Source organism: Panthera tigris, chromosome B1 (assembly GCF_018350195.1).
Source record: "Panthera tigris isolate Pti1 chromosome B1, P.tigris_Pti1_mat1.1, whole genome shotgun sequence".
Classification (NCBI taxonomy): domain Eukaryota; kingdom Metazoa; phylum Chordata; class Mammalia; order Carnivora; family Felidae; genus Panthera; species Panthera tigris.
Window position 1 is genome coordinate 35,750,553 of NC_056663.1, and position 25,200 is coordinate 35,775,752.

The window sequence follows — 25,200 nt, forward strand, 5'->3', positions numbered from 1 at the left end:
TTTGAATGGTCATGTTAGGTACTTTGATAAGCACTTTTTTTTTTTAAGATTTTATTTTTAAGTAATCTCTATGCCCAGTGTGCGGCTTGAACCTACAACCCTGAGATCAAGAGTCGAGTCGCGTGCTCCACCAACTGAGCCAGCCAGGTGCCTCTGATAAGGACTTTAAAAGAATGATTTTGTTTCATCCCCCCTCAACAACAAAGGTAGACCCATTTTACAGATGAGAAAACTGAGGCTCAGGTTAAAAAGTTGTCCAGAGTCGTGAGCTGAAAATGACTGTGTCTTCAGCATTGGCATGATTCAAAGTGCCTGCCTAGTGCCATGTCAGGTGCACTGTGGGGATAGACTAAAATCTGCCACATTTCTCAAGTCTTTTTGAAATTCTAGAGTCAAGGCTTGTCTAAGACAGGACTCTGGCCATCAGAGTCACACTAGGTATTTGGTTCCCATGGAAAGACTCCATTCCAGAGCTTTATCCTTCTCTTGCCTTCTTAGCTCTCACTTTGTAATGCTTTTAACTAGGTGTCTGAGGATCAGAGTAAACTCTAATACGTATTCAAGAGCTGTTAGTTCTTTTTCACTCCTCTCTGATCTTTACTGTGTTAGCAGCCGTTGTCAAACTAACTATATACTTGGCTTAGCCTTAGAGCCAAACACTCATTCATCCATGTATCTACCCATCCTTCCATCCATCCATCCATCCATCCATCCACCCACCTATCCATCCACCCACCTACCCAGTCATATATTGCTTTATCCATTCATCAAATACTTCCTGAGTACCTAATTCTTCAGTAACCACAGACAACACTCAGTGATAAGCCTTATGGAGAACAGAAAGATGAGTCAGGGGAGCCAAGCTGCCCCTCCAGAAATGAGGCATGTATGTAGATAACTTGCGCGCAAAGCAGAAAATTACATGTGCTAGATAAGATAATATAAGGAGCCATGAGAAGTCACAGGAGGAGGGATCACTCCTGCTGGGGTGTTGAGAAAGGAATAATAAAAAAGATCCCTTAGAGGAGGTATTCGAGGTAGGCCTTGAATGCCCAGTTTGAGTTCATGTAAAAACCGAAGAAATGGATTCTTGAGAGATAAAGCAGCATGAGCAAAAGTAGAGATACGGGGAGCAGCACTGGGTCTGGCTAGGGAACAGCACATATGGCTAAATTATAGAGCTCATAAGGTTGAAATATGTTTGATGCAGGAGGTCAGGGGTCAGATTATGGAGGCCTCCAACCCAGACTAGGGGATTCAGACTGTATTTTGTGGGCAAGAAGAGCCATAGAATGCTTAGAAACTTTTTTCAAATAAAGAAGTGACAGACCCAAGCAGTGCTTTGAATGTGGCTTCAGCCTGGAAGACGAACTGGACAGGAAGGGGCAGTGTGGACAGAGACCAGCCTGGAAGCTACGGCAGCAGTCAGGCAGGGGCTTGTGAGGGCCTTGACTTGGGTATGCGGCCCATGATGGAAAGGAGGCAAAAGGGAGAGATCCTAGAGGCACAATGTGCAAAACAGACTTGATCTGGAGAACCCCTGGGGGAGGGGGAGGTGGCTGCCCTCAGAGACAGAAGGGGAAGCATGGAGTTCACTTTTTGAGGTCGAGGTGGGTGCAGTCGATGAGCCCATGGGAACATCCAGGAGGAACAGGAGGTTGAGGGAGGGGCAGGCTGGAAATAGAGATTTGGAAGCCATCTGACTACAGACAGTACTTTGCACATGAGGTTGTCAAAGGAGAAAAGAAGTTTAAAACCAGCATCCTGGGAAATACCAAGGGGACCAGAATAGTCACAGATGGCATGAAAGGGAGAGGTGAAACGGAATGGCCAGCTCCTTGGGGGCACGGAGTGTATCTAGTGCACAGTAAGAGTGCAATAAATATGGAGAAAAATGGTGGGCAAGTGGGGCTGAGAAAAGAAGGTCATGGAGCCAAGAGTCCCTGGCCCAGAGAAGGCGGGAAGTGTTGCAGGGAGTGAAGGCTCTCTGGTTTGGTGGCCTGTGAGAGCATTTCCAGAGGAGTAGTGAGGCTCCCTTGTCAGGGCTGGCCTAGATAGCACACAGGCAAGAAGAGTGTGACAGAGGGTGGTAGAGGGTTGGAGAGTGGCTCTGGAGGAGGCCAGATTGGCTGAAGGTGTTTAAAGAAAGGGAAGACCTGAACACGCTTGTAGGCATTGAAGAGGGAAGAGGGATCCCAGCAGGGGAGAGGCATGTGGTTCAGGCCCAAGTGGAGGGCTGGATTTGGAAAGAAAACTCTAGGCTTCCCTGGAAGGAGAGGAAAGGGAGAGTTGGGTATCCACAACACAGAGGCATGTAGCCTGGGCCAGTCCCATTGGGAGGCCATTATTTTCCCAGGAAAAGTGACAGATAAGGCCATACACAGATCTGACAGGTTGGTGAGCAGAAGCTAAAGGCAGTAGAAAAGGTCTGGTGGGGAGTGTGGATGGCTGAGCTGCCAGGGAGAACTGAGGGTTTCCATGTGTTCTGAGCCTCAGGCTGAGCCTGGTGGTAGCCCTGGCACCTTCCCCTCAAGCACCAGTGTGTGTGTGTGTGTGTGTGTGTGTGTGTGTGTGTGTGTGTGGCAGGGAGGTACAGGATGAGGCAATGACTGTGTATCAGAGTGGTAACTGCCCAGGCAAGAAGTGAGGGGAAGGGTACCAGACCAGCCACGTCACTGCAGTGCACAATCGCCCTGAACCCACACTCACATGTGCACAAACACTGGCCTTCAGGCACAGCCACTCAGAAACAGGATTCAAAATAATGATGTGTCTGCTCTGTTGCCCAGGCCTTTCCAGAGCTGTCCACAACCCTGTGGCAGTCCCCTGTGCTGGGTCTCATCCCCTTAGCCTCAGTCTCCTCTCCCTTACTCTGAGCCACATTCCTTTGAGCCTGCTTGGCAATGCCCAGTGTGTTAGGAAACACGCTGACAAACTGATCTCTTACTCTTCCAGGGCACTACATTTTAATTTAGGGCTAGCCTTAAGAAGTGAAGTTCTTTCTGGTGAAATTTTAAGGAAAAATGCTTTGGGGTGGAGTTTCTCTCTCTCTCTCTCTCTCTCTCTCTCTCTCTCTCTCTCAGGAGAGAGAGTGAGGGAGAGGGCGAGAGGGAGGAAAGGAGGGATTTCTTGGCTTCTCTCAAATCACATTATGCAGGCAATTGCTTACTCCACCCACAAGAGGCCCCCTCCCCCAAAGCGAATTTCCTCCCAAGTCAACACCCACTCTCCCCTCCTCCAGTCCTGACCCTCTCTCCCGACCGCACACACCCCTTGTGTCTGCACATGCACATGCACATGCACCCCCTCGGTCCCAGAAACTTCCTATGAACCAGACCAAAAGGGCAGGCTGCAGCAGGAAGGGAGGGCAGGATGGAAGGACAGGGAAAGAAAGAAAGGCGGTGGAGGCAGGCAAGCCCAGGTGGTGGAGAGGACTTCCCAGCTGCTCACTCCCATCACACACTGGGGCTCCTCATCCCTCCTTCTCCACCCCACCCTCCCCCAGCCCCGAAGCATTGCCTTATCTGAGCCACCAGCCCAGCCCCACCTCACATTGCCCACCTGCGCATCTCCATGGCAACTAGAACCTCTCAGCTTTGGGCTGGGGGTGATAAGACCTCTGCACCCATCCCAGCCGGCTCCTCCTCCAAATAGGACTAGCCTGGCTGTGCCTCCCTGGACTTGTAGAAATGAAGGCTCAGCGGGCAGAACCACAGCTGGGGACCTCCAGTCCAGCCTCTGCTCATATCCTAAGCCAACCCCCGCTGGCTCTGTGCCAGTCGCTGTGCCGTGGACTTTCATAACATCCTCTTTACCCTCCACACCAGGCTTCCCCACTTAGAGATGAGGAAACTGTGGCTGAGAGGCTGACTTGCCAAAGCCACACAAATAAAAGGCAAGCTGGAATTGCTACCCAGGCCTGTGTCAGGCTAAAGCCAATGGACAGTCTTCTCAGTGGGTCTCTGAAGATCCTACTTCAATCTGAACTTGGGCCTTGGGGCTAACCTTATGTAGTGCTAACCCTACATGGTGGAGCCACCCAGATTCCTGCCCGCTGGCCTGACTTGTGGACAAGGAACAGGGAGACTGGGGGACTGGGGCTTTGTGCCCCTGGGCAGGGTCAAGCCAGCCTGGTGCGGGTGGTGCAGAGAGTAAGCAATTTATGAAACGAGGCAAATGAGCTGTCCAAGTGGGCTGGGGTCAGTGTGGGCAGGAACTTTGCCCCTCTCCCTTTTCCCCAGTTTCACTCACAGTGTGACTGCCTGCCTTGCCCCTTCCCTGCTCCTTCTCCACTCTCTGCTTTCCATTCCCTTTTTCTTCTCTTTCTTCATCTTTCCTCCCTTGGCTCTGTTTCCCTTTCACACTGTCCTGCTCCCAGCCCCACCCCCACAGTTACTGTGGCAACAATTCAGTGCCAGAAATAAAGGAAGGAGCCAGCTAGGTCACTGGTTCCCAAAACAGCATCCCATCCTGGGGTGGAGAGGGGAAGAGTGGGCAGGAGCAGACCAGCAGTAGCCAGGGAGGCCTGAGGGGGTACGTGTGGGTGGGTGGGTGTGGGTGGTTGTTTGCACGCGTGCGCAGGGGGCACCCATGCTTGCTCCAAAAGGACGTGCAAGAAGGCCAGGAGAGGGCTCCCAGCTCTGGGCCAGCAGTTCATGGAGCATCCATCAGGCCTATGCCTGCCCTTCTTCCCTTCTCTTCTCATCCCCATTTTTTAAGGCCTGTTCAATATGCTAGGACTAGGGTTGGTGTTCCTCTAATACCAACATTATATATATATATCACCCTCTCACACTCTGCTGAAGCATCAGGCAGGGCAGGTGGGCCCAGAATCTGGGCCCCAGCCTGAGAACCCACCTGCTCAAGGCCCTGCCCCATCTTTGGTCCTGATGACAGCAGGACTGGGCCCAGGCAGCCCCTTCCACTCCCCCCACTTCACACAAATATGCATCTTTTCATTCAGTTTCTCCTAGACTTCTCTTGTGTTGATGTATCCTTTCTCTATACCTTCCTTCTGAAGAGACCCCTCTTTCTGTGTGCCCCCCAACTCCTCAGGCTTACTTGGTCCTCAGCATGCTTCTGCTCTGGTCTCTACTTATAGCTGGTTCTGTTGGTGCATTGTGGTACCACTGGTACAAAGTAGATTGATAGAGCTGCAGGGAGATGCAAGGATCTTGAGTCCCAAGTTCAGCTTTCTGAATTCTGAGGGTATCCTTACTCTGATGTTTACACACACACACACACACACACACACACACACACACACACACACACACACACACAAGCTCCAAAAGAGGAATTCCTATAGACCTCCATCCCCAGGTGAACTGCCTGACTCAGGTGTTGAACATAAGGAGAGGCCAGCAGCACTGAGGCAAGACACATGTGGACATAGCACTTTGCCCACACAGGCAAGAGCCCACACTGAAACACAGTTGCAGAACCCATGCACCCTGCTTGCAAGATCACGCCCCCACTCTCCCAGCAAGGCCCCCACACAGTGACACACAGTGCTACTGACACCCACTCCCACCCACCCACTGATCCTCTCTTGGCACCCTTTCTCCATGCTCACAACCACTGGCATCACGTGCTGACACCCCCTCCCTGAGCTGTGCACATGTATGCCCCCCATTTACCCACTCCCTGGTGGCTTCCCTGCTCCCCATTCCCAAAGCATGACTGCCTTCCTTCTCCTACACCTGCCCCTGCTCCCCTGACTCTCAAACCCTGGCAACACAGTCCCCTGGGAGGGAAACACTAGGTGCATCTGCCCAGGGAGGGGGCTTGGCCTGCTAGGCTGGCAAGGGGTTGCCTCTGGATCCTCACAGGCCTGAATGTCTGCTCAGCCCCAGCCTCTTCAAGCACTTCAGCAGTGGCCAGGAGTGAGCAGGGGTCAGGCCTGCAGCCACGCCCTACCACCCAACATCATTCTGCATTTGGTTCTCACCCCAGCATGACCAGCTGAGGGCTAGAAAGGGGCTCACCAGGTACCTCCTCCCAAGGAACACACCCCTCACCAACAGCATTCAGGTGTCTGTGTGTAGTGCTTCCCCCTCAAAACCTGCAGCACATTGGGAGCGAGGGGGCAACCCCTACCACTCCCCGTTATTCAGCAAAGAAAGAACAGCTCCCCTGCCCACCCCAGTGCCCCCCCCAATTCCATCACTTGCACTTCTGCCCAGCACAGCTAGGTGAAGGGGGCACTGGGGTGACAGCATGAACCCTCAGCCCTCTTCCTCAAATCAGGCTTGATGAGATCAAACCCAGCTAGTCCCAGGGTTTCTCCCCTTGAACAGCGGCCATAGCTGACCCCTCCTAAGGGGATCCCTGCCACCACCCAGAGCCTCACTCCCAGACAGGGGTTGTGGCCCAAAGTGCCCAGAGAGGGGAAGAGAGACGGGAGACCCTGCCACCTACCTCTTCCCAGACAGTGTCGCCCAGATGCTCTGAGGCCCCAAGACTGGGCTGGGCAGGCACAGGCCCAGATCCCAGCGCTGTCGCTTTTTCTCCAGAGCCAAGGTAATAGGCGTCTCTTCCAGGAACCCAGCCGTGCTTTCCCAGAGCACAAATAGCAGGAAAAACCCGGCTTGGGGTAGGTGGGCGGGTGGGGGGAGCTGGCACAGGAGGGGACCTACCCTCTGAGCCCCCACCCCCTCGTCCCCACCCTGCTTCTCCACAGGCTTGCGCTTGGAGCCTGCGTCTGGCGGTCTGGCGGTCTGGCGGGCGGGCCTCTGGCTCCCCCACTGCACCCTCCCCACCTCCAGCTGATAGCGTGTGGCCGGCCTGAGGGTGTGTGTTTGTATGTGTCTGCGCTTCCACCTAGCTCAAAGCTGCAGTTCAATCCGTTTCAAACAAGAGGAGCATTAACCCGGCATCATGACGAAGCAGAATCGGAAGCAGACTCGCGAGCTGTTGGCCTTTTTCCCTTTCCCACACCCCCAACCCTGCAACATTCCATGCTCACACACTTTCATACACACACACACAGACACACACACAGCCCCTCAAGCCTCCTCATAAACAGAATTTGAGTTGGGGTGGGGGCAGAGGGGGCTCTACTGATAACTGAGAGATGACAACACCTTTTTCTCCCAGCACCTGTATCTCCTTCCTACTCCTTGCCTAAGAGCAGCAACGGAGACCTCTGGGGTCCTGCCTCCCTGGGGTGCTAAAGGGCATAGATTCTCAGCGGTAAGGAGAGGGTAAAGATGCCGGAATTGGTCACTCAAGGAAGGCTTAACCCCCTCCTGGTGAGGGACGAATGGGAAGATCTGAAAAACCAGGTCCTCAGCACAAGAGACTGGGTTGGCCCTTAGATTACCAGAATCCCCTGGCAACTGTGAGAAGGACCCCATCTCTCACTGGGGCAGCTTCATCGAAAGGGAATTTCCGGCCAGGTGATGCCCAGGTCCCAGCACAGAACTACAGGATGTGCCCTCCCTGTCTGGGAAAACCTTCACAAGTCCAGGACCCTGTCATTGGCCTGTTGGTTCTCTGTGGGCACAGAGCAGAGCGTGGTTCATCTTTGACCCCTGGGAGGCAGGGGAGGGAACTCAGCCGGCTGGCCCTGGCCGTGGCCCCAGCAGTCTCTCCACCTCACAGCAGACTTGCCTACCTAGGCAGCCCTTGCTGTTGCCCTGGTAACCACTGCCCACAGCCGGTCAGCTGATGGTATGAGCTGTCCTTCGGGAAATCTAGAATCTGGGGAGGGGGCTCTGGGGTATCTGAATGGAAAATCACAGGGGGAGGGTCTTGAGGGGGACAGGTGAGAGTGTGCTCCAGACCTCTTGCTCAAGGAAAAGAGGACAGGAGCGGACAGGTAGGGACAGTAAGGGAGGGATGTCTGGGTTAGTGAAAGATAGAGAAGAATGAATTTCAAAGGATGGGCTCCAGAAAGAATGGAGAAATGAAGAAGGCAGGCAGCTGAGTGACTGAGGATGGGTAGAAGGAATTCAGGCTTAGCTGCTGGGGAGTGGCTAGGGAGAGGGCCCTGTGGAAAGGAATGAGAAAGCCTGGGGGTGAGAAAAGAAACATCTAACCATGAAAAAAAAGGTCAGGACATGATGCAGGAGGGGGTGTACCTTTGATGTGGCAGGAGGGGCTACAGCCTCGGAGGAGGGGGAATCAGGCCTTTCTGGGTAAACTGCCAACCTCAGACAGCCTCTCTGCTTCCCTCCCTTCAAGCCCACCCTTAAGTGCCCTGGCCCTGCTGCCAACCCTCCAGGAGACCAAGCACCAGGTGCTTTTCCACCTCAGCCCTTTAGGGCCCCTGATTTTTCCCACTACCACGGTTCCTGTCCTGCTCCCACTTGCCCCCCACCAGACAACGCCACCCCAGGAGATTTGTCTTCCAGTGCAAGGGTGACCAGAGGTAGGGCTGGAATGAGCTGGTGTGGGGAAGGACAGCTGTGGACAGGGGCCTGGAATGAGGTAGCTCATGAGAAATGGGTAGGAGTCTCTGTGGCCTGGGAGGAAGGGAGCATTCTCGTCTGTGAAACAAGGCCCTTCTCGGATAGAGTGGGGGAATCCAGGGGAAAGGGCAAGGGGAGGGGGAAGGGAGGGCTCTCCGGTACCTTCAGGGGCCTGGGGCGTGGGGCAGGAGCACGGCAGCTTCCTCGGTGACATACACCTCCATCCCTCTGCGCATCTCCTCTCCGCCTCCCGTTGCCAAGACAACCTGCCGGCTCAGCGGCGGCAGCAGGGAGGGGGGAGGAGGCGGCTGTGACTCCTACTGCCTCTTCAGTGATGGAGGGAGGCGGCCTGAGGTCTGCCTCGGTGCTGAGGTGGGGGTGGGGTAGCTGCAGGGGCCAGGGCTCCCACTGAGTCTCCCCTCCCCATTTCCATAAGGCTCTGGGGTTGGCTCCCAGTATGGCCTCAGGACAGCTCTAATTCAGGGCCATATAGCAGGCCGAACTTGCAAAGGGAGGCAGCACTGGGCAGCATCCTCCATTCCAGAAAGCTTGGTGTGCAGCTGGGAAACAGTGATAGGAACAGGGAGGGATGACCTATGTTAACGGGTCAGAGGGTGGCTTCCAGCAGGAAGGCTGGGGTGGACACAGGGCTTCGGGCCCAGAAGTCTGCCCCGCATCTGACCTCGGCTATCTCTGAGCATCTCCTCCTCTCATTCCCCTTGACCAAGAGGAGAATCAGAGTCTTCCAATCCTGCAAGGCCCATTCTCACTGCCCCCGACTCTACAGGAATGTCCTTCCACAGGGTGGGAGAGCCACCTTGGGCAGGAACAGTCTGCCACCAGCCAGCCCTGGAACCAAGGGGACTGCAGAGTTAGGGCTCCCTCTGTCGACCTGAGGCGTGGTAGCTGTCAAGGTCATTCCTTACTGAGAGGGATCCTGGGGTGTGTGTGTGTGTGTGTGTGTGTGTGTGTGTGTGTGTGTGTGTGTGTTGGGGCTCACAGGGAGGGCACAGCCAGGCCAGGAGACCCTTCTGTTGCCTGCCTCTGCTGCACCTCCACTTCCTCTATTGCCCTACAGTGAGGCTTGCTCTGTCACCAGTGGCTTCCTCCTGGGAAGGCCCTAGACTCCTCAAGACCAGTAGACCACTCCCCCTCCCAGTGCTTGCCTCTCTCCCCTTCAGGCTGGGATAAGAGGGGAGGCAAAATCTTTCCCCTAGAGCCAGGCAACACTGAACACCAGTGCCTACTGTCCAGACCCCAGGGTAGGCTTCCTGGGTACCACTTGGCCATACCCAGCTACTAAGGGGACTAGCATACCTTTAAGTTCAGGAGTGCCTTGAGGCCTTGAGGATGGCCCCTTTCGTCCACAACAAGGGCTGGGGCTCCTGCCCCTCTCAGGCAGGCAGTCCCAGGCCCCAGTCAACTAGATCTTGGCTCCTTTCTGCAGCAAGATCACTGGTGCCAGATGTCCCGACTGGACTTCGGCCCTGCCACCAGCCCCCTCACCAAGGCCTGTGCAACAGGCTTCTCTGTACTCTCTCTGTCTCACTCCATTGCCCCTTGCCCCGCCCCATGCACCAGCCTGCTGGGGCTGGGAGCACCAGGGACTCTCCCCCTGTGCTATCTAAACATTAACTCCTGGAGAGGCTAATGAGGGCACCTGGGCACCTAAGGAGAAGGGCAAGGTGATGAAGAACTGGGCCAAAGGAATAAAGGGAAAGATGAGGGCCTAGAAATGACATTTTCTCCAAAGAGTTTAGAAGTCACACACACACCCCACCCCTATGCACTGGACCCTCTGTCTCAGGGACCCCAGAGCCTTAGTTCACAGCATGCTGCCACCAGACCAGTCTCTCTCCCAACCTCCAACCCCACAATTGCATGGTCACTCTCCTTCTCAAAGCCTCTGCCACACAAAACTCTCTATCATGTAACCCAATCATTTCCTGCCACTTCTCCAGGCAAACTTGCAATTTTATCCAAACCCAGGGACTGCTCACCTTCCCCTGAACACTCCTCACATTTTCCTATCTCAAAACCTTTTTTCTTTTCTTTTTAATGTTTATTCATTTATTTATTTTGAGAGGGGAGGGGCAGAGAGAGAGGGAGAGAAAGAGAATTCCAAGCAGACTTTGGGCTGCCAGTGCAGAGCCTGACTCAGGGCCCGAATTCTGGAACCGAACCGTGTGATCATGACTTGAGCTGAAATCAAGAGTCCAACGCTTAACCACTTAACCGACTAAGCCACCCCAGGAGCCCCTCAAAACCTTTTTTCTCATGCTGTTTTCCCTCTTAAAATTTTCCCTTACATATCTTCTCTGCTAACTGAAATCCTGCTCATTCTTAAAGACCATGCAAACTCCAGCCTTTCCCAGTGTCCCAGCCCCACGTACTCTCCCACCCTGGAGAACCCTTCCTGCTTGGCCACAAGCAGAGAACATCCCACTCAGGTGATGAAGACCGGCAAGAACCTAGACTGTAATGCTCACTAGCTGCAACTGTAGATGAGTTAATATCTCTGAGTCTAAGCTTGTGCACACATTATATGGGAATACCCCCTGAATAAGGGGTTACATGTAAGCACATCTCCAGAGTTCTGTGCACATTAGTGTCCTTATTTCCAATAGCTCCTGTTTCCTTTTTCCCTCTTTTGGGATGTACCAAATGCCACTTTGCTATCTTAGGTATAAGAGAGATTTCCAAAAGTTCCAAAATTTCCAAAAGTGGGTTTATCCCCCCACCTATATTTCAAGTGTCTTGAGATCTTGACCGGGGATGACATAATATCTTGTCCATATTTTTGGTCAGTTGAAGGGCTAGCACAGTGCTTGTACATTGTAGGGGATAAATAAGTATTTGGATAACTGCTTAGGACCCCTCCCCACCCACGTCCACCTAAGGATGGAGGGTGGAGGCAGGATTCTGGTTCTCATTCTGCCTCCATCTTGAGGGACTGCAGGGCTCAGAGCCAATGACTTCTTTCTGGACCTTCAGTCGATTTAATTCCCTCAACAAATACTTATTCTGTGTAACATACTGCACTGGGTACTATGAGGGAGGCAAAGACCTACTACTTCTACATCTGAGACACTTGCTTTGTAGCACAACCATTACACAAGCACAAATAAGTACAGTTCCAGAAAACTGTGATATAGGCCATAAGGGAAGGGCAAGTCGGCAGTCAGAGACACTTGTGGCACCAGAGACTGCCACTAGCCCCAGAGGGGAGGAAAGTCTATGGAGCAGAGGAGACAGCAGCGTGCAAGCATTCTGGAGAAAGGTGTGCTGGGCAGTGGGAACCTCAGGAACAGAGCCAGGCACAGGGTTCTGGTTGGCTATTAAACCAGAGCTCCTGGAACTCCCCAGAGGGGACTTGTAGGGACAGGGCGGGGAAGGGAGGCTGAGCAGGATTGTACAGGAGTTTTGAAAACCATGCTAAGGAGTCTGCTAGTGATCAGGTAACACTGGCAGAGCTGTGGTTTAGGGTTGGGTAGGGCCAGGGAACAAACTGTGTGATGTCCTGGAGGAGGTGGGGGTGTCAGGAGGCAGAGACATGACTTGGAAAGCTGCTGTAGTAACTGAGACAGACCCCAGCGAGGCCTGGCAGTGGTGCAGTTCCCAAATGTGGGAGAGAAAGCAATGGTGTGCAAGGTGGTGACAGCTGACATGTTGCATTGCTAGGAGAGACTCAGCAGGAAGAACAAGGAGAGAAGAGAAAGGCAGAAATCTTAGGGAATGTTTCTCTAAAGAGGAGCCAGGAAGAGTAGGGTCCCAGTGAGAGAATGAAGAAGGAGGAAAGAGCTTCAAAAAGGTGTGTGTGGGGGGGAGGTCCTTCAAAGAGTCCAGGGATATGAGGCTGAGGACAGCCAGGGCTGAAGCCAAGGAGGTCACTGGCCACTGAAAGTATGAGGGACAGGGCTCAACAGAGTGATTTAAATAGTAGCCTGCTTGTGAGGACTAGAAAGTGAGTGGATGTCCCCCTCTGCTCCATCTGGCTGTTGGAGGACAGCACAGAGGAGGGGAGATCAATATGCAGGCTATTCTTAGCTGGAGGTCTTGGTAATCCTAACCAACACAGGATCTGAGGCACCTGCAGCCTGCCTCCCTCCACTTTGTCACATCCTCCCCGAGATGGATGTGCTCATCTTGCCCTAAGTCTTCCCCCACACTGCCCACCCCCACCCACACACTTGCTTAGAACCTTCCGGCACACAGAAGCAGCCAGGGGTAGTCTGTGGTCCTCTGGGAAGTCTTCTCCCCCAACCCCCCTTTCCACATGTTAAGTCCCTTGAGACCCCATTATCAGATCTATTCCTTTGGCTTCTTCCTTTTAGCATCTTTGAACTCACCCCCAGACCAGATGGAATCAGCTGGAATAGATTTCACTAGATATGACAAGGCCCCCTAGGTATGGAGCCTGGACTTGGCAGAGGCACTAAAAGGTGTGGGGAGAAGGTTCAGAGAGCCAAACCAGAGACCCAAGACTTGCCAGGCTTGGTGCTTGGGGAAGGGCAAGACACTCAGGGATGGCACAGGCCTCCAGAGCTGCCTTCCTCCCTCACTCCTCCCTGTCTCAGGCCCTCCCCACCAGGTCTCACCTCAAAAAGCAAGAAAGGAAACAGTGAGGGCTTTCTGGAGCCGGCCCCCAGAGGCCGTCTGTGCTGGGGAGGTCAAAGAGAGGGAGGGAGGGGCCGGAGAAAGGCAGAGAAGAAAGCAGAGGCAAGACAAAGGGCCCAGTCCACCTTTGAAGCTGTCTCTAACCCGAGCCAGGGAGGGTGGGGTGGGTCTGAGAGCCGGGCTGGGGGGAGGCAGTCTAGAGTTTTAAAGAATGTCTCAAATTCCTGCGGAAATCAGAGGGATTGTAAGAGCTCCCCCTCCCCAACACACCTCCTTCTCAGCCCCCTGCCCCTGCCCCCCAAGTCCAGACCTCCACACCTGGGGGCCCCAACCCTTTGTCCTCAGGTAATTGCTGGGCGTTGCCTCTGTGTTTAAAATCCCATTGAACTCGCCAGTTATCAGCTGTGCCTCCAGACCACCCTCCCTACACCGCCCCCCTCCCAGAAAACGACCCCCAACACGTCTCCCGCAGTCTTCAGCAGGATTAAGGCTCTTTGTGATTAGAAGGGGGGAGAGAAAAAAGCAACCTGGTGCAAAGCAATTATGACAAGCTGGAGGGAGAATGTCTGTCCTGGGGCCTGAGAGACCTCCCTCTTGGCTGTTGCCTTCTAAATTGCCCAGAGCTGGGGGCGTCAGACCTCTCTAGTCCTCACCAAAGGAGAGGCGGGGTGGACCCCTGGCCCCCACCGCCTTGGACGGCTGCTTCACTCACCTCCCATTATGACTAAACCAGGCTCCTCCCCAATTGCCCATTCGGACCTTATTTTTGGGCCATTCTTGGGAGAAGTGGGGAGAAGGGATGTCTCTCATCCTTTTCCCTCTCTCTCCGTAATATTTCCCTCCAACAATTTCCCAGAAAGAAGAGGAAGGAGAAACTGAGGCTGGGGGGGGGGGGGTCCATCAACGGAAGAGCGGGCTTGCGCTGGGAGACGTGCTGGAAGGGCCTCCCCCTCAACAAGATTACACGCCGGCGAAAAGGAGGAAAGAGGCGTGTTTTATGGCTCTTAGTTCCACTCCCCTAAAGCACACCTGGAGGCGTCTGGGAAAGCCCACCCGAGAAGCTCCGGCTGGGGGTGGGAGCGCCCTCCCCCCTCCCTCCCGCCGCGGCCACCCCTCCCCCCGGGGCCGCGCGGCCCAGCCCGCCGCCTCTAATTGCATCTTCCCCTCAGGTGTGGCCCCCGCCTCCGCCCCCCGCAGGGGCCTGGGGAACAAGGGGACGCATTCTCGCCCTCTCTCCCCCTTCCGCTCGGCTGAGCCCTCCTCCCCCATCCCCCTCCTCACCGGAAAAAAGCAATCTGGCTACCGGCGAAGAGGCTGCAGAGTCCGCGGGCCGCCCGGGCGCCGCGTCTGCCCGCTCCTCCGCGGGCGCTCCGGCCTGCTGCCCCGGCCCCGGCCGCTCGCCGGCCCCAGGGTTGGGTTTGGTTCGCCCCAACAGGTAGCACGGGACACGCAGTGCCAGCCAGGAAACCGGAGCCCGCGCGGAGGGAGGGGCGCGCCCGCCGGTCCCGGGGCCTGCGCCCGCCCCGGGCCGCCGGCCTCGCGTGGGGCGGAGGTGCGGGGCCTTCCTGGGCCACCCACACCCCGCTTTCCCTCCAGGCGACACTGCCCGCCGCCCCCCACGCGCGCGCGCGCGCGCTCCCCCTCCACCTGCTGGGCCACGCCCGGGCCGGGGCACTTGGCTTCCACGGCTCCCCCGGGCGCCTCTCCGAGAGGAGACTTTGTTACCAATGCCGTTTGGTAGTGGATCCCTCCACCCCGCCTTTAGATAACCCGTTTGCAGGAAAATGGTTTTATTCTGGGGCTCGAAGTCGGGGATGGGGGTGCAGGCCTGGGTAGTGGAATGTGAAGAATGGCCAACCCTCTTTTTTTTTTTTTTTCCTGAAATAAACACAAAAGTCCCTTCCTACAGTCTGGCCAGGAGGAAACTGGAGGCTGGGGGCAGACTGAAGAAGATTTGGGGAGAATTTAAAGAGAGCCAGCTCCAGACAGTGTCTGCAAGGCTTTGAACCTGCTGCCCTTTTCGCCTGTTTCAGGGAGCCTGAGTCCAGGGTAACACTACAGTTCCTCTCCTGGGGGTCTGCCATCCCCCTCCCCCCCCCCCCCCCGGGGCCTATTCCATTGTTGGGTCTGGGGCAGCTGCCCTGACGCCCAGCCCTGCTATGTGGCAGTCCTGTCCCCTTTCTGGCTTGAGGCTCTGACGCTTGTAGTTCCTCAGGGTCCTTCCTCCTTGGGGGCTCTGACTCCCCTCCCTCCGCCCCAGCCCAGTCTTGGGATTAGGAAGGGAAGGGGATGGGAAGGCTGGTGACGGGCAGCTGCCCCCAGTGTCCCTGACTACGTCAGGGGCTGTGGCCTCCGAGTACGCTTGGTCCGGCGGGTGGGGGCTGAGCCCACAAACTCAAACTGCTTCTGCCTTTCAGCGTGGTTGGGGAAGGGCAACTGGCCCTGGTAGAGGCGCTTGATGAAGTGAGCCTCTCGCTGGTTCTGGCGGCTGCGGGAAGCCTGGCGGGGCCGACCCTGCCTGGTGAAGGCCATGAACCAGCCCTCGTGCCGGGCATTCTGGAAGGCCGTGTAGTTGTTCTCCAGCACGATCTCTGTGAACACGCAGTCTTTGCTCTTCCCACTGGGCTGCGGGGAGGAGGGAAGGAACAAGAGGAGGCGAGTTTGTCCACCCAACTTTCTGCCTTACTTGCCTTTGGGGCCTATTTTGTGGGACTGAGGAAGGAATGACAGGAGCCGTGTGCCCAAGGATTTCTGCCTGGTGAGAGGCAGAAGTGGGAGAAAGGAGCAAGCTTTGCTTGGAGTCAGGTCTGAACTTAAATACAGCCTGGTCATTTGGAAGTTGTACACCTTGAGCAAGGTATTTAGCCATGCAGAGCCTGTTTCCCAAGATGTGGCATAAAGATCAAGATTATTATGCAGTTCAGCGCATACCCAGTGGGCACTCTGTACACAAGCACACTCCTCAGTCTGGGCCAATGGTGCTGCTGGGTGGAGGAAAAGGAGGCAACAGTCTTTGATGAAAACAAGGGGCAAATGTTTACAGAATACCAGACTATGTCAGGAGCCACCCCACCACCCATTTGACCCAATAGATAACCTTGACACTATGCCCATTTTTATAGACAAGAAGCCTGAGGCTTAACCAAGGTAAGCAAATAGTTGGTGAGAACAGCCAGAACTGGAAGCCAGGATTGACAAATGTTAAGGGAAGTGGACTTCTCCTACCCAACAGTGCTGGAACTGCCCCTGCAGGGTGGTTACGCTAGCAGGCAGTTAGTGTGCATCTTGCTAGTTGGATCCTGTGGACCCCACTGACCTTGGGGAAACTAGTGGCCTTGTATGAATGTCAACTCTCAACCCTGATCAGCGCTTAAGCCTCAACATAGGGACTGTAATATCATGTAAGTGCTAAAATTCTGACTCCTTGATGTTGGGGAAATACCTCATAAATCAGAGCTGAAGATCCTTATGGGTCAGTAAGGGTCCTCAGAGGGCTTCTTGACCCCACAGGGACTCATTTAAATGGAGAAACCAGAGTGGCCTGGTGTTGGGGTGTGTGCGTAGTCAGTCATGGCTTGGACTTAGTAGAGGGGAGTAGGGGGTGCTGTGGGGCACACAGTAACATTGATTCCTTCATCCACTCCCCCTCCTTCCAGTTCTCACCTTTCCGATGAGCTTGCCCCTCTTGTTCATACAGATGTATTTCTCGCTCTCAGCACCCTTGATGCGCACACGGCTTCCAAATGTGTCTGTCTCCACTATGAGTTTGGCTATGATGGGGGGAGGGGGAGAAAGACCTCCGTCCATTGGGGTTGCCGGCTCAGGTATGGCAGGAGGCCCCCCAACCAGCCTGACCTCCGCACTTGGGTGGGGGGCACCGAGAGGCCCTACTCCAAGAGGCTTCTCCCTGTTCTCCCACTGTGGCCCCTGCCCTGGCACAGGATCTGGGGATGGACCAGGTTAGGCCAGCCAGCAGTGTGAGTGGCCTCTGGTGAGGGCTGGGTCTCACCAAACTTGTTGCCGTCCTCCGCGGTGGCAGAGATGCGACGCCCGGTGACCTGCACGTGCTTGCCACTGGTCCGGCTGTAGAGCTGGTACTCACGGATCTGCCGCCTGCTCAGCTGGTCAGTCATGGCACCCTGGTCCCTCACGTACTGGTTAAAATTAGGAGACGGGTGATTCTCCCCCTTTGCGGTTACCAAGGGAAAAATAGTGTCAATTTGCTTTGGGTGACACCACCACTGGTCCATCCAAGGGAGAGGGGTGTGGAGGTGAGTGTGAGGGGGCCAGGCCGTTTGTCCTGGGAAGCAGAGGTGCAGGGTGAAGGGTGCATATGGCCATGTCTTTCCAGGCCAGCGGATGAGCCAGTCATGACCTCTTGGCTCCCCATCTGCCCTGGAGCAGAGAACTGGTGGCTGCACAGGCTTGGGGCACCCTTGGTGATGCAGTGCAGATCTGGAATCATGACTCTGGTTGCTAGACAGAACCTTCACAGTTATGGTACCCAATTCCAATGTCAAAGAGGTGCCCTGGGTGACCCAGCTGATTAGAGACAGAAGTGCTGTCCTGCCTCTAGGACTGGAGCTTGTCCCTTCTCCAGAATGCCAGGGTCTTGGCTCCATTAGCCAGGATAACCAGATTTTTCCTTCATCCTCCTCACTGGCCTTGAAGGATCCTACCCCCAGGCACACACACATGCACAGGCATATACATACATGTGCATACAGAAGCTGGTCTGTTAGGCTTACCAGAGAGCATTATGGAGGCTCTAAGACCTTTTGTTTAGGCTCCTGTAATGCCCCTGTAAGCATTTCTCTTCAGCGCTAACTGTGGAATCCTGAGCTCCTGCCCATCTCCCCTGCCTTTCCCTCTGGGTGCTCAGGACTCTCAGAGAACCCTGTCCCCCTTTTGGTCAGTGTTCCTCCCGCCACTAGGGGTGAGGTGCCTCCTTGGCAAGGGAGATGGAGGCTGCAGCAGTGAGAGGAGCTATCAGTGGTGGCCCAGGCTCTCCTGCCAGCTGCCTGCCTGTGTCACAATGTAACAGAGGCTCGTGGCCAGTGGGGGCAATACTGTTGCCTGCCCACTAACCAGGTTCTACCCATGCATGGTGCAAAGCCAGGACGATTACCTTCTTCTGGCCTGTCTCACCTATCTGCAACACTGAGTGGGAGAAAAACAGACCCCTTCCTGTCCTCTGTCTCCAGGAAGGTGCAAACCAGATGACATTTCTCAGCTGCTGGTGACAGCCTCAACCCTAGGCTAAAATGTTTCTCTCCCCACCCATATCCTACTGGCCTGTGCTGGAACAGACTTTTGTACCCCAGATCCCTAAGGCCACCTTTATCCCAGGCCCCGTAGAAACCACCTAGACAGACCTCGACCCAGATCAGCATCTGTTAGGGGCCATTCTCTGGTAGAGGGAGGAGCAGGAAGGATCAGCTTTGAGGAAGGGGGCGGTGAGGGAGCGGCTACAGGCTGACCCTGTAACCTGCTCAGGGTTAACCCTTCATGTGTGTCACTGCTCATTTCCGACTCCAGCTAGGCCGGCCACAGGCCAGGAGTGCCACCAGGAGCACCCCCCCCCCCCCATTGCCTATGAGAGCAGGGTCTGGAAACTCAAAGCAGCAAAGTGCACCCTGCACCCCACCCCAGAAAAACCTGAGGCCAGCATTTGGGGTGAGGGCCTCCCTTCCTGCCAGGGGGTGGGGTCTGGCTGGGCCAGGACCCTCGGTGGGGTCCAGCCTATCCCCAGCCCCCATCTCCTGGCCCAGGTTCAGGCCCTCCGCCCCTCTTGGCGGGCAGCCTCCTTCTGGCTGTCTGTTCCAGGTCAGGAGCAGAGAGGCCCCCCTGAAGCCCCCTCCTCTCCTTGTCCCCCTTCAGGCCCTGCACAAAAGCAGCCCCACGCCCCCCCCACAGCCCACAACCCACAAGTCGCTCTCCCCGCGGGACCTGGCCTGTCCCTTTCATGTTCCCGCTGCGGGGGGACCTCCCCTTCCACTGCTGCAGACAGCTGCTTGTCAGACGGCCCCTCAAGCATGGCTATGGTCCGGCCTGCCGGCCCCCCCTCCAAGGGGGGCGAGGGGGCACTTCAAGGGGGAAAGGACAGCTTTGCCACCTTCCCTGAGTCCTGAATGGGGCCTCAGCCAGGCCATAAACGCCCCGGCCAGCCTCACCATTGTGCTAATTCCCCTTCCAGAACAGGTTGGGCCCACCCCCAGCCCCCTCCCGGCCAGGCTGGGGGCTTTCTTCTTGCTCTCCCTGGATGTGTGAAGCAAAAGGCCTGGAACGGGGGCTAGAGCAAAAGGGGGAAGGAAAAGGGGGGGAGTTGTCTCTCTCTCTCTCCCACCCCCCCACTGCTTCAAAGGCAGCCCCTTTCCCTCTCCCAGAGAAAAGGCATTTACCTTCAAAAAAAGTCCCCACTGGATATGAAGAGAAGCGGGCCTCTGGCCTGGGAAAGCCAAGCGATCTCTCCCCAGAGCGGTTCTGGACCAGTGCATTTTAATAGCTGCACTTTTATGGAGGATCACAAAAAGGGACCGAGCCTCGCACAGGGGGCTGAGGCTTGGGGTGGGGGTGTGCATGGGGGGGCTAACATGGGGTGGGGGGAGTGTGGAGATGCAAACCCTGAATCTTGTCCCAAACAAACCCCTTGGGGCTTGACCTCATTGCCCTGTAGGTAAGGAGTCACCCCGCCCTGACTGGGGCTATCCCCCAGGACGGTGATTCCCCAGGACATCTATGGTGGTGAGAGTGGGGTAGTAAGTGGAATACACAACTGGTTTTGCATGAAAACCTGTCTTTTCAGGTACCTCCAAGTACAAGCCTCACCTGAGCCATCACCTCAGCCCTCTTCCTACCACTCCAGACTCCATCCCTCAAGACTGGGTTGCCCCATGCATTTAGCCTTGAGGGGAACACTTGAGGGGGGCCGGATGGAGAGAAAAGCAGAGACCTCAGGACATGTAGAGAGGGTCATGGAGGGAGGACAGATAAAGACCTTAGTCAATCCCCAAATCTGCCATAGCCCTTTCTATACACCTCCAGAGGCTGACACCAGCCCCCACCCTCAAAAACCATCTGGATCCAGGGAGAAGCCAGAACCTGCCTCTGTCCACCAAAAGGAAGCTACCACCCCCCCCCCAGTTGGGTGGGGTGGGAGAGATGGAGAAAAGCTAGTGGGGGGCGCCCGCCTACCTGAGTTTGACAGCAGAGAATCAGTAGCTGCAAGCACCTGTGTGAGAAGACAAGGCAGACCCTGGTGTGGGTGCCAGCAGCCAACCCAGGGTGAGAAGGCAGAGGCCCCCCCCCCCACCTCCTGCCCCTCTGTGTGGGATTCCCGGTAAGATTAGGTCTGCCCCAGGCTGCAAATGGCAACAAAACTTCAGTTCAGAGAGGCAGTGCACTTACAGAGTGAGGTTGGGCAGCAGGCGGGTGGCTCCCATCGCCGGAGAGATTTCTTGGGGCGGTTGCCCTCCTGCCCCCAAACTCAGGAGCAGATATGGGCAGTCCCCAGGGGTAGAGTCCCAGAGAAGCCAAGGTCTCTTCAAGCCACAGGTTTTCAGGGGGGAGAGGAGGAGAGAGAGGGGAGGAGGAGGAGGAGAGAGAAGGGAGGGGAGAAGGAATGGGGGAGGAGGGCGTAATTGGGAGACTGAGGTGTGAGGTGTCCACCTTCCTGGCCAGTGAGACAGCAAAGCAGCCGCTGGCTGGCGGGGTCTGCCAGCCTCTTGCTGGGCTACCCGAGCACAGAGGATGGAGCTGTGGAGCCTTCTTGATAAGGAGGCTGGCCCCTGTAGTCTCCCACGTTTTTCGTGACCCTCAGACCTGGACTAGAGGGTCCCTCCTCCCCTCCCAGGGTCAGCTCCTCCTGCCCTCAGGTTTGGTGCCCCACCTCCCCAAGGGTGAGCGCAGGTATCATTCAGGGCCAGGGGTTGCTGAGTCTGGCTCCGGGGGTGGAAATTCCCAGAAGCAGCCTTAAAAGGAGGAGCCTCCCTCCAGGGGGCAGGCGGTGGGCTTGGCTAGGAGCGGTTGCTTCCCCTGCCTCTGTCACCCCTTGCTCCCCCTCTCTGCTGTCTGGCCACCAGGATGGAGGTGTTAGGGCTGTCCCGATGGCAGCAAATAGTGGGTGCTGCAGGTTGGGGGTCAGGGAGGGGGAGGAAGGTGCAGCTGTGGGAGGAGGACGCGATGGAATCTTGAGAGCTGGCCTGACATCCGGGAAGAGACAGACTCAGAGGAGCTGGTGCACTGGCACAAGCTACTTTCCTCTGGGCCTCGGCAGTTTTGTCTGAGAGATGGGGGCAGTAGTGCCTCAGGATGCCGGCAGACCAAAGGAGATAACTGGGCTTAGCAGACGTCAAGTGTGTCATATATTCTGGGCCTCACTCACCCTCCTCTCTAGGGCAGCAGCCATCCCTAGGGCCTCCTCCCTCCCTGTGCCCACCAACCTCTTCACATGGCCTCTGGTCCCACCCTGCTCTGTACTGTGCAGGCAGGACCCCATTCTAGGACCCCTGTGCAGAGGACACTAAAGCACACGGGACAGGGGTCGGGGGGGGGGGGGCATGGGGGGTAGTTAGCTCAGACTGGCCCAGCCAGTGAATGGCAGAACTAGGTTCCTAAGGTCCACATGGATCATGTCTGGAGCCTTGCCACTGTGTCCATGCCCTCCGGGCTGCAGTATCTAAGGTCTCAGAAGCTAGGTGACCAGGGACTCTAATGGTTCCTTCCCTACAGAAGGTGGGTGATGGTGGCTGTGGAAGGGGGCATGTGCTTAGAGGGATCTCTGAGGGAAGTCTTCTGTGTAGGGAGCGGAGCTCGCACCTCAGCTCTGGGCTCCCTGGAGGTCTCAGTGCCTCTAGGATGGAAAGAGAAAGGGAAATGCTGGATGTGGATGTATTTACCTAAAGAGATGAGCAGGAGGGCGAAACTCTCACCTCCAAGTCTCCTCACCTTCCAGAGCTAGATCAATCCACAAAGTTGTCTGCCACCCCTCCCCCCTCCCCCAGACAAGCCCCAAGGCTACCTCCTGGCCACCTCCAGCTTTTGGGCTCCTAGCCCCATCCCCCACCCCTCGGGCCACTGGGACTCAAGGCCCTGCTGAACCTGAGCTGGTCTGGAGAGTGCAGGGGTAGCTCCCTGTAACTGGCAGAGTCCAGGCTTGGAATCAAATAGAAGGGATGTCAAAACTGGAAGGGGTCTTAGAGATTCTTCATCTGGTCCAGCCTCCTCACTCACTGATGAGGCCCAGCGAGGGTCTCACAGCTAGTTAGTCAATGGCACAACTCAGACAAGGTGCCAGGTGCCCAGACTCCCAATCCAGTGCTCGTCGTTGTCCGAGCATGCCCTAGACCGTCCCACAGCTCTGCTTTGCTCAGGCTGATGCTCCTGATCGTTTCCATCTTCCATATTTGTTCTGTTTGGGGTCTCGATTTGAACTCTGCCTCTTCTGCAGAAATCCCCAAATCTACTTCTGGAACTGGTGCTGGCTCTGGCTCTATTCTTGGCGGGCCTTTGACCTCACCCACATCTCCACCAACAACTAGCTCCCAGGTGGGGTACTAAAGGCTACCTCCTCCCACTTTCAGTCCTGGGATGACAGGTAAGAGCAGATGCATGAAGGAGATAGCTCAGGCTTGAGGTTCTGGGGTGGATGGGTGAGCTGGGGGGGTGGAATGAAATAAGGAGGTAGATGCAGGAGCCCCATCTAGTGAGGTCTGGACTCCAGGCCTCTGAGCCTGAGTGCCTGGTTCCTATCAGTGGGGGAGGGGCCTGTTGTCAGTGGCCAGCCCCCCAGCCAGGCCTGGGTCTCCATGGTAACAGATGCCAGCAGTCAAGCTTGGCCTTGGGGCTCAGCCAGGGGCTGGTGCCAGGGGCCTCTGGGGCATGGCTGGATAGCCTGTTTCATGGTGTGACATCTGCTCCTTGTCCCTTCCCATTGTGCACCTGCAGGCCTGCCTTTCTGACTCAGCTTGCGCTTTTATCCCCATGGGAAGGCCAGTGCTGGGCTCCAAGAGGGGAGGCAGCATGAAGAGTGTTCCATGGATTTTATCCCCGTTCCCTGGCCTCTACGACCTATGGCAAGTCCCTTCACTTTTCTGGTCTCAGCTTCCTAATTTGTAAAAAGGAAATGGTTATTATCACTGCTGTCAAAATCGCCACCATGAGTATCAACTGAGATGGACACTCCATGAAAAGTATGAAGTGCCACAAGAATGGAAACGAGGGGCATAGACCTTCTTATATGGTCCAGACTTGGTTGACCTAAACTTTGACTCTCTTGACTAGAGGAGAGGGAGGGAGAATAGTAGGTTCATTAACATTTATAGGGGGAGGTGGCAGGAGGTGATAAAGGAAGTGAGAAGTAGCCTGGGCTGGTTGGTTAATCCCCACCCCCTAGTGCCAAGTTCAACACCCCCCAACTGAGGCGTCTCACGCCTGCTCCTTCTAACAGCCCAGCTGGTGCAGACACTGAGCCCACCTGCGGACCTGCCACTTGTCACCACCTGCTACAAACCCCAGCCCACCATTTTCCTGTTGGAAAGCAGAAGGGCTGGGGCTGGGGCAGGGCAAAAGGCAATGGACTCTTAAAATTTGGAGCACCTACCATCCTTGCTGTTTGATCCCCACTGCCTGCCAGCATTTGGACATCAAGTCAGGAACGGCTTAGCTGTTGCGTGCCCTTATGTACAGAGCTATGGCTGAGCTAGGCTGCTGGGGCACTTGCCTGGGTGAGGTGAAGGGAAGAAGTATCTGTGTGCATCTGTGCTTTGCTATAACTGGCTGGGGGCTACCCCTCCCAAGGTGCGGGTTACACCGTGGACCTTATTCTTAACTATTATTTTCAGTTTATGAGACTTTGTAGGACTCTGGCTGCTGTGCTGTCCGTCTCTCTCAGTCATTTCAGAGTGGTTCAAGATAAGAGCTGTGGGTCCAGACAACCTGGTGGTGAACCCTGCCTCCGCCACGAGCTCTGTGGCCTTGGGGGCAAGTTGTTTCACCTCTCTGTGCCTCGTTTTCCAGGTCTGAGAAATGGGGCTTTATGGAGTGAGTCCCAGAAGGCGCTCAGCACCTAGCTTCCAGCATGTTATTACCAAAATCCTGCTAACCCTCTCTCTTTCTGCTTGCTCTGCCTGAGGCACATTGCATTGCTCGGTTCCTGCTCCTGGGAGTGTCCTTCTGCCAGCTACTCATGGAGCCTGCCACCCTCTTCTTGTCAGTCTTCTCCTTTGAGGGGCTTTCTCTGATCTCCTAATAGGCTAATTCCAGGCTGGAGAAGTGCTGTCTCACTTCCTCCAAAGCACTTGACAGTAACTGAAATTTTGGTGTTGGCTTTTGTGTTTCCACTAGACTGTAGGTGGCTTGAAGGTGAAGAATTTGTCTTGTTTACCCTGTGTCACTGTGGCATGAGGCCATGGTAAATGGTCACTGCCCACCTGGAGCCTGATGTGAACGCATGTGCCTTGTCGCTCTCTAGGTGACCTGAGGTCAGTGGCTCATTCTCATTTGCTCGAGGGTGGGACGGTGCCCACATCTGTCTCCTGGGATGTAGAAAGCAAGCAGCAAGAATGCTAAGCTACTATTCTCAGTCTCTTCTGGCATTAAAAGAAACTGAAGCTGAACAGGAACATGCAAGCCTAGTTGCTGACCTTCCCGTGCAGGCATTCAAAGACCTCCAACCTTCTGGGACCCATGCCTAGGGATCCTGGAGAGAGGACAGGGCCATTTCCCCATTGGCCCACTTTAGGTTTGGCCACTGGGGGTGTAGAGGAGGGCCAGGGAGAAGCCCAGTGGAGGCCCTGCAACTATAACCTCCAGTGGGAGGCTATCTGTGTGTCACAATGGGTGAGCCAGGCTCCAAATTGGCTGTGCAGGCCTGGGAGAGGGCAGGAGCCCAGAGCCACCCAATGGGTCATTCATCCCCTTGCCAATCCCCTATTGCCTTACCCTAACAATTTGTTGAGCCCTGTTCCCATGGCTCCGAGAATTGCCCTGGGTGAACCCTCGCATGAGAGTTAAAAGTGTTTACCTGTCCACCCCTGTAAGAGACCCTCAATAGCTTCTGCAAGGCCTGCCTCATCTGCCCTGTCTGGGAGGGCTTCCTTGAAGGTCCAGGCCTCTGGGCTCCTGCTTGACACAGATCTTCACACAAATGAACAGGAGCTCACCCTGAACA

The 25,200-nt window shown here is 55.6% G+C and overlaps 2 protein-coding genes across 14 annotated transcripts in view; both read right to left on the reverse strand.

Moving 5' to 3' along the window:
• DMTN (dematin actin binding protein) overlaps positions 1-14,616 on the reverse strand; it is a 28,303-nt gene extending 13,687 nt beyond the window's left edge. For 9 of the 12 annotated variants that reach the window (XM_042983303.1, XM_042983301.1, XM_042983302.1 and 6 more), the window contains exon 1: positions 14,313-14,616. The gene's annotated coding sequence lies outside the window, so the exon portion shown is untranslated. Of the gene's footprint in view, positions 1-3,561; positions 3,634-4,251; positions 4,273-6,420; positions 6,655-14,312 lie in introns of those variants that run through there. The other 3 variants (XM_007093878.3, XM_042983296.1, XM_007093877.3) reach the window with 3 other exon arrangements.
• Positions 14,617-14,833: 217 nt separating this feature from the next.
• FGF17 (fibroblast growth factor 17) lies at positions 14,834-23,667 on the reverse strand. 2 transcript variants are annotated; one of them, XM_042982647.1, is made up of 6 exons: positions 23,632-23,667; positions 20,439-20,572; positions 20,226-20,262; positions 17,041-17,218; positions 16,695-16,801; positions 14,834-15,656 (listed from the first exon to the last, which is right to left on the reverse strand). In XM_042982647.1, exons 1-6 carry the CDS (start codon positions 23,665-23,667, stop codon positions 15,363-15,365), a joined length of 786 nt encoding a protein of 261 aa, XP_042838581.1. In that variant the 3' UTR covers positions 14,834-15,362. The 2 variants fall into 2 exon arrangements, with proteins under 2 accessions (XP_042838581.1, XP_042838582.1); XM_042982648.1 differs by lacking the exons at positions 20,226-20,262; positions 20,439-20,572; positions 23,632-23,667 and adding an exon at positions 17,780-18,015.
• Positions 23,668-25,200: the final 1,533 nt, after the last annotated feature.

Bases quoted from the DNA above. Each gene is read 5' to 3' on its own strand.
- FGF17 (XM_042982647.1), bottom strand. From the start codon at position 23,667: ATGCTGGCAGGCAGTGGGGATCAAACAGCAAGGATG. The intron at 20,263-20,438 runs GTAAGTGCACTG...CTTCTCACACAG, and splicing joins CTGCTGCCCAACCTCACTCT to GTGCTTGCAGCTACTGATTC. The intron at 17,219-20,225 runs GTAGGCGGGCGC...GTAACCGCAAAG, and splicing joins TTCTCTGCTGTCAAACTCAG to GGGGAGAATCACCCGTCTCC.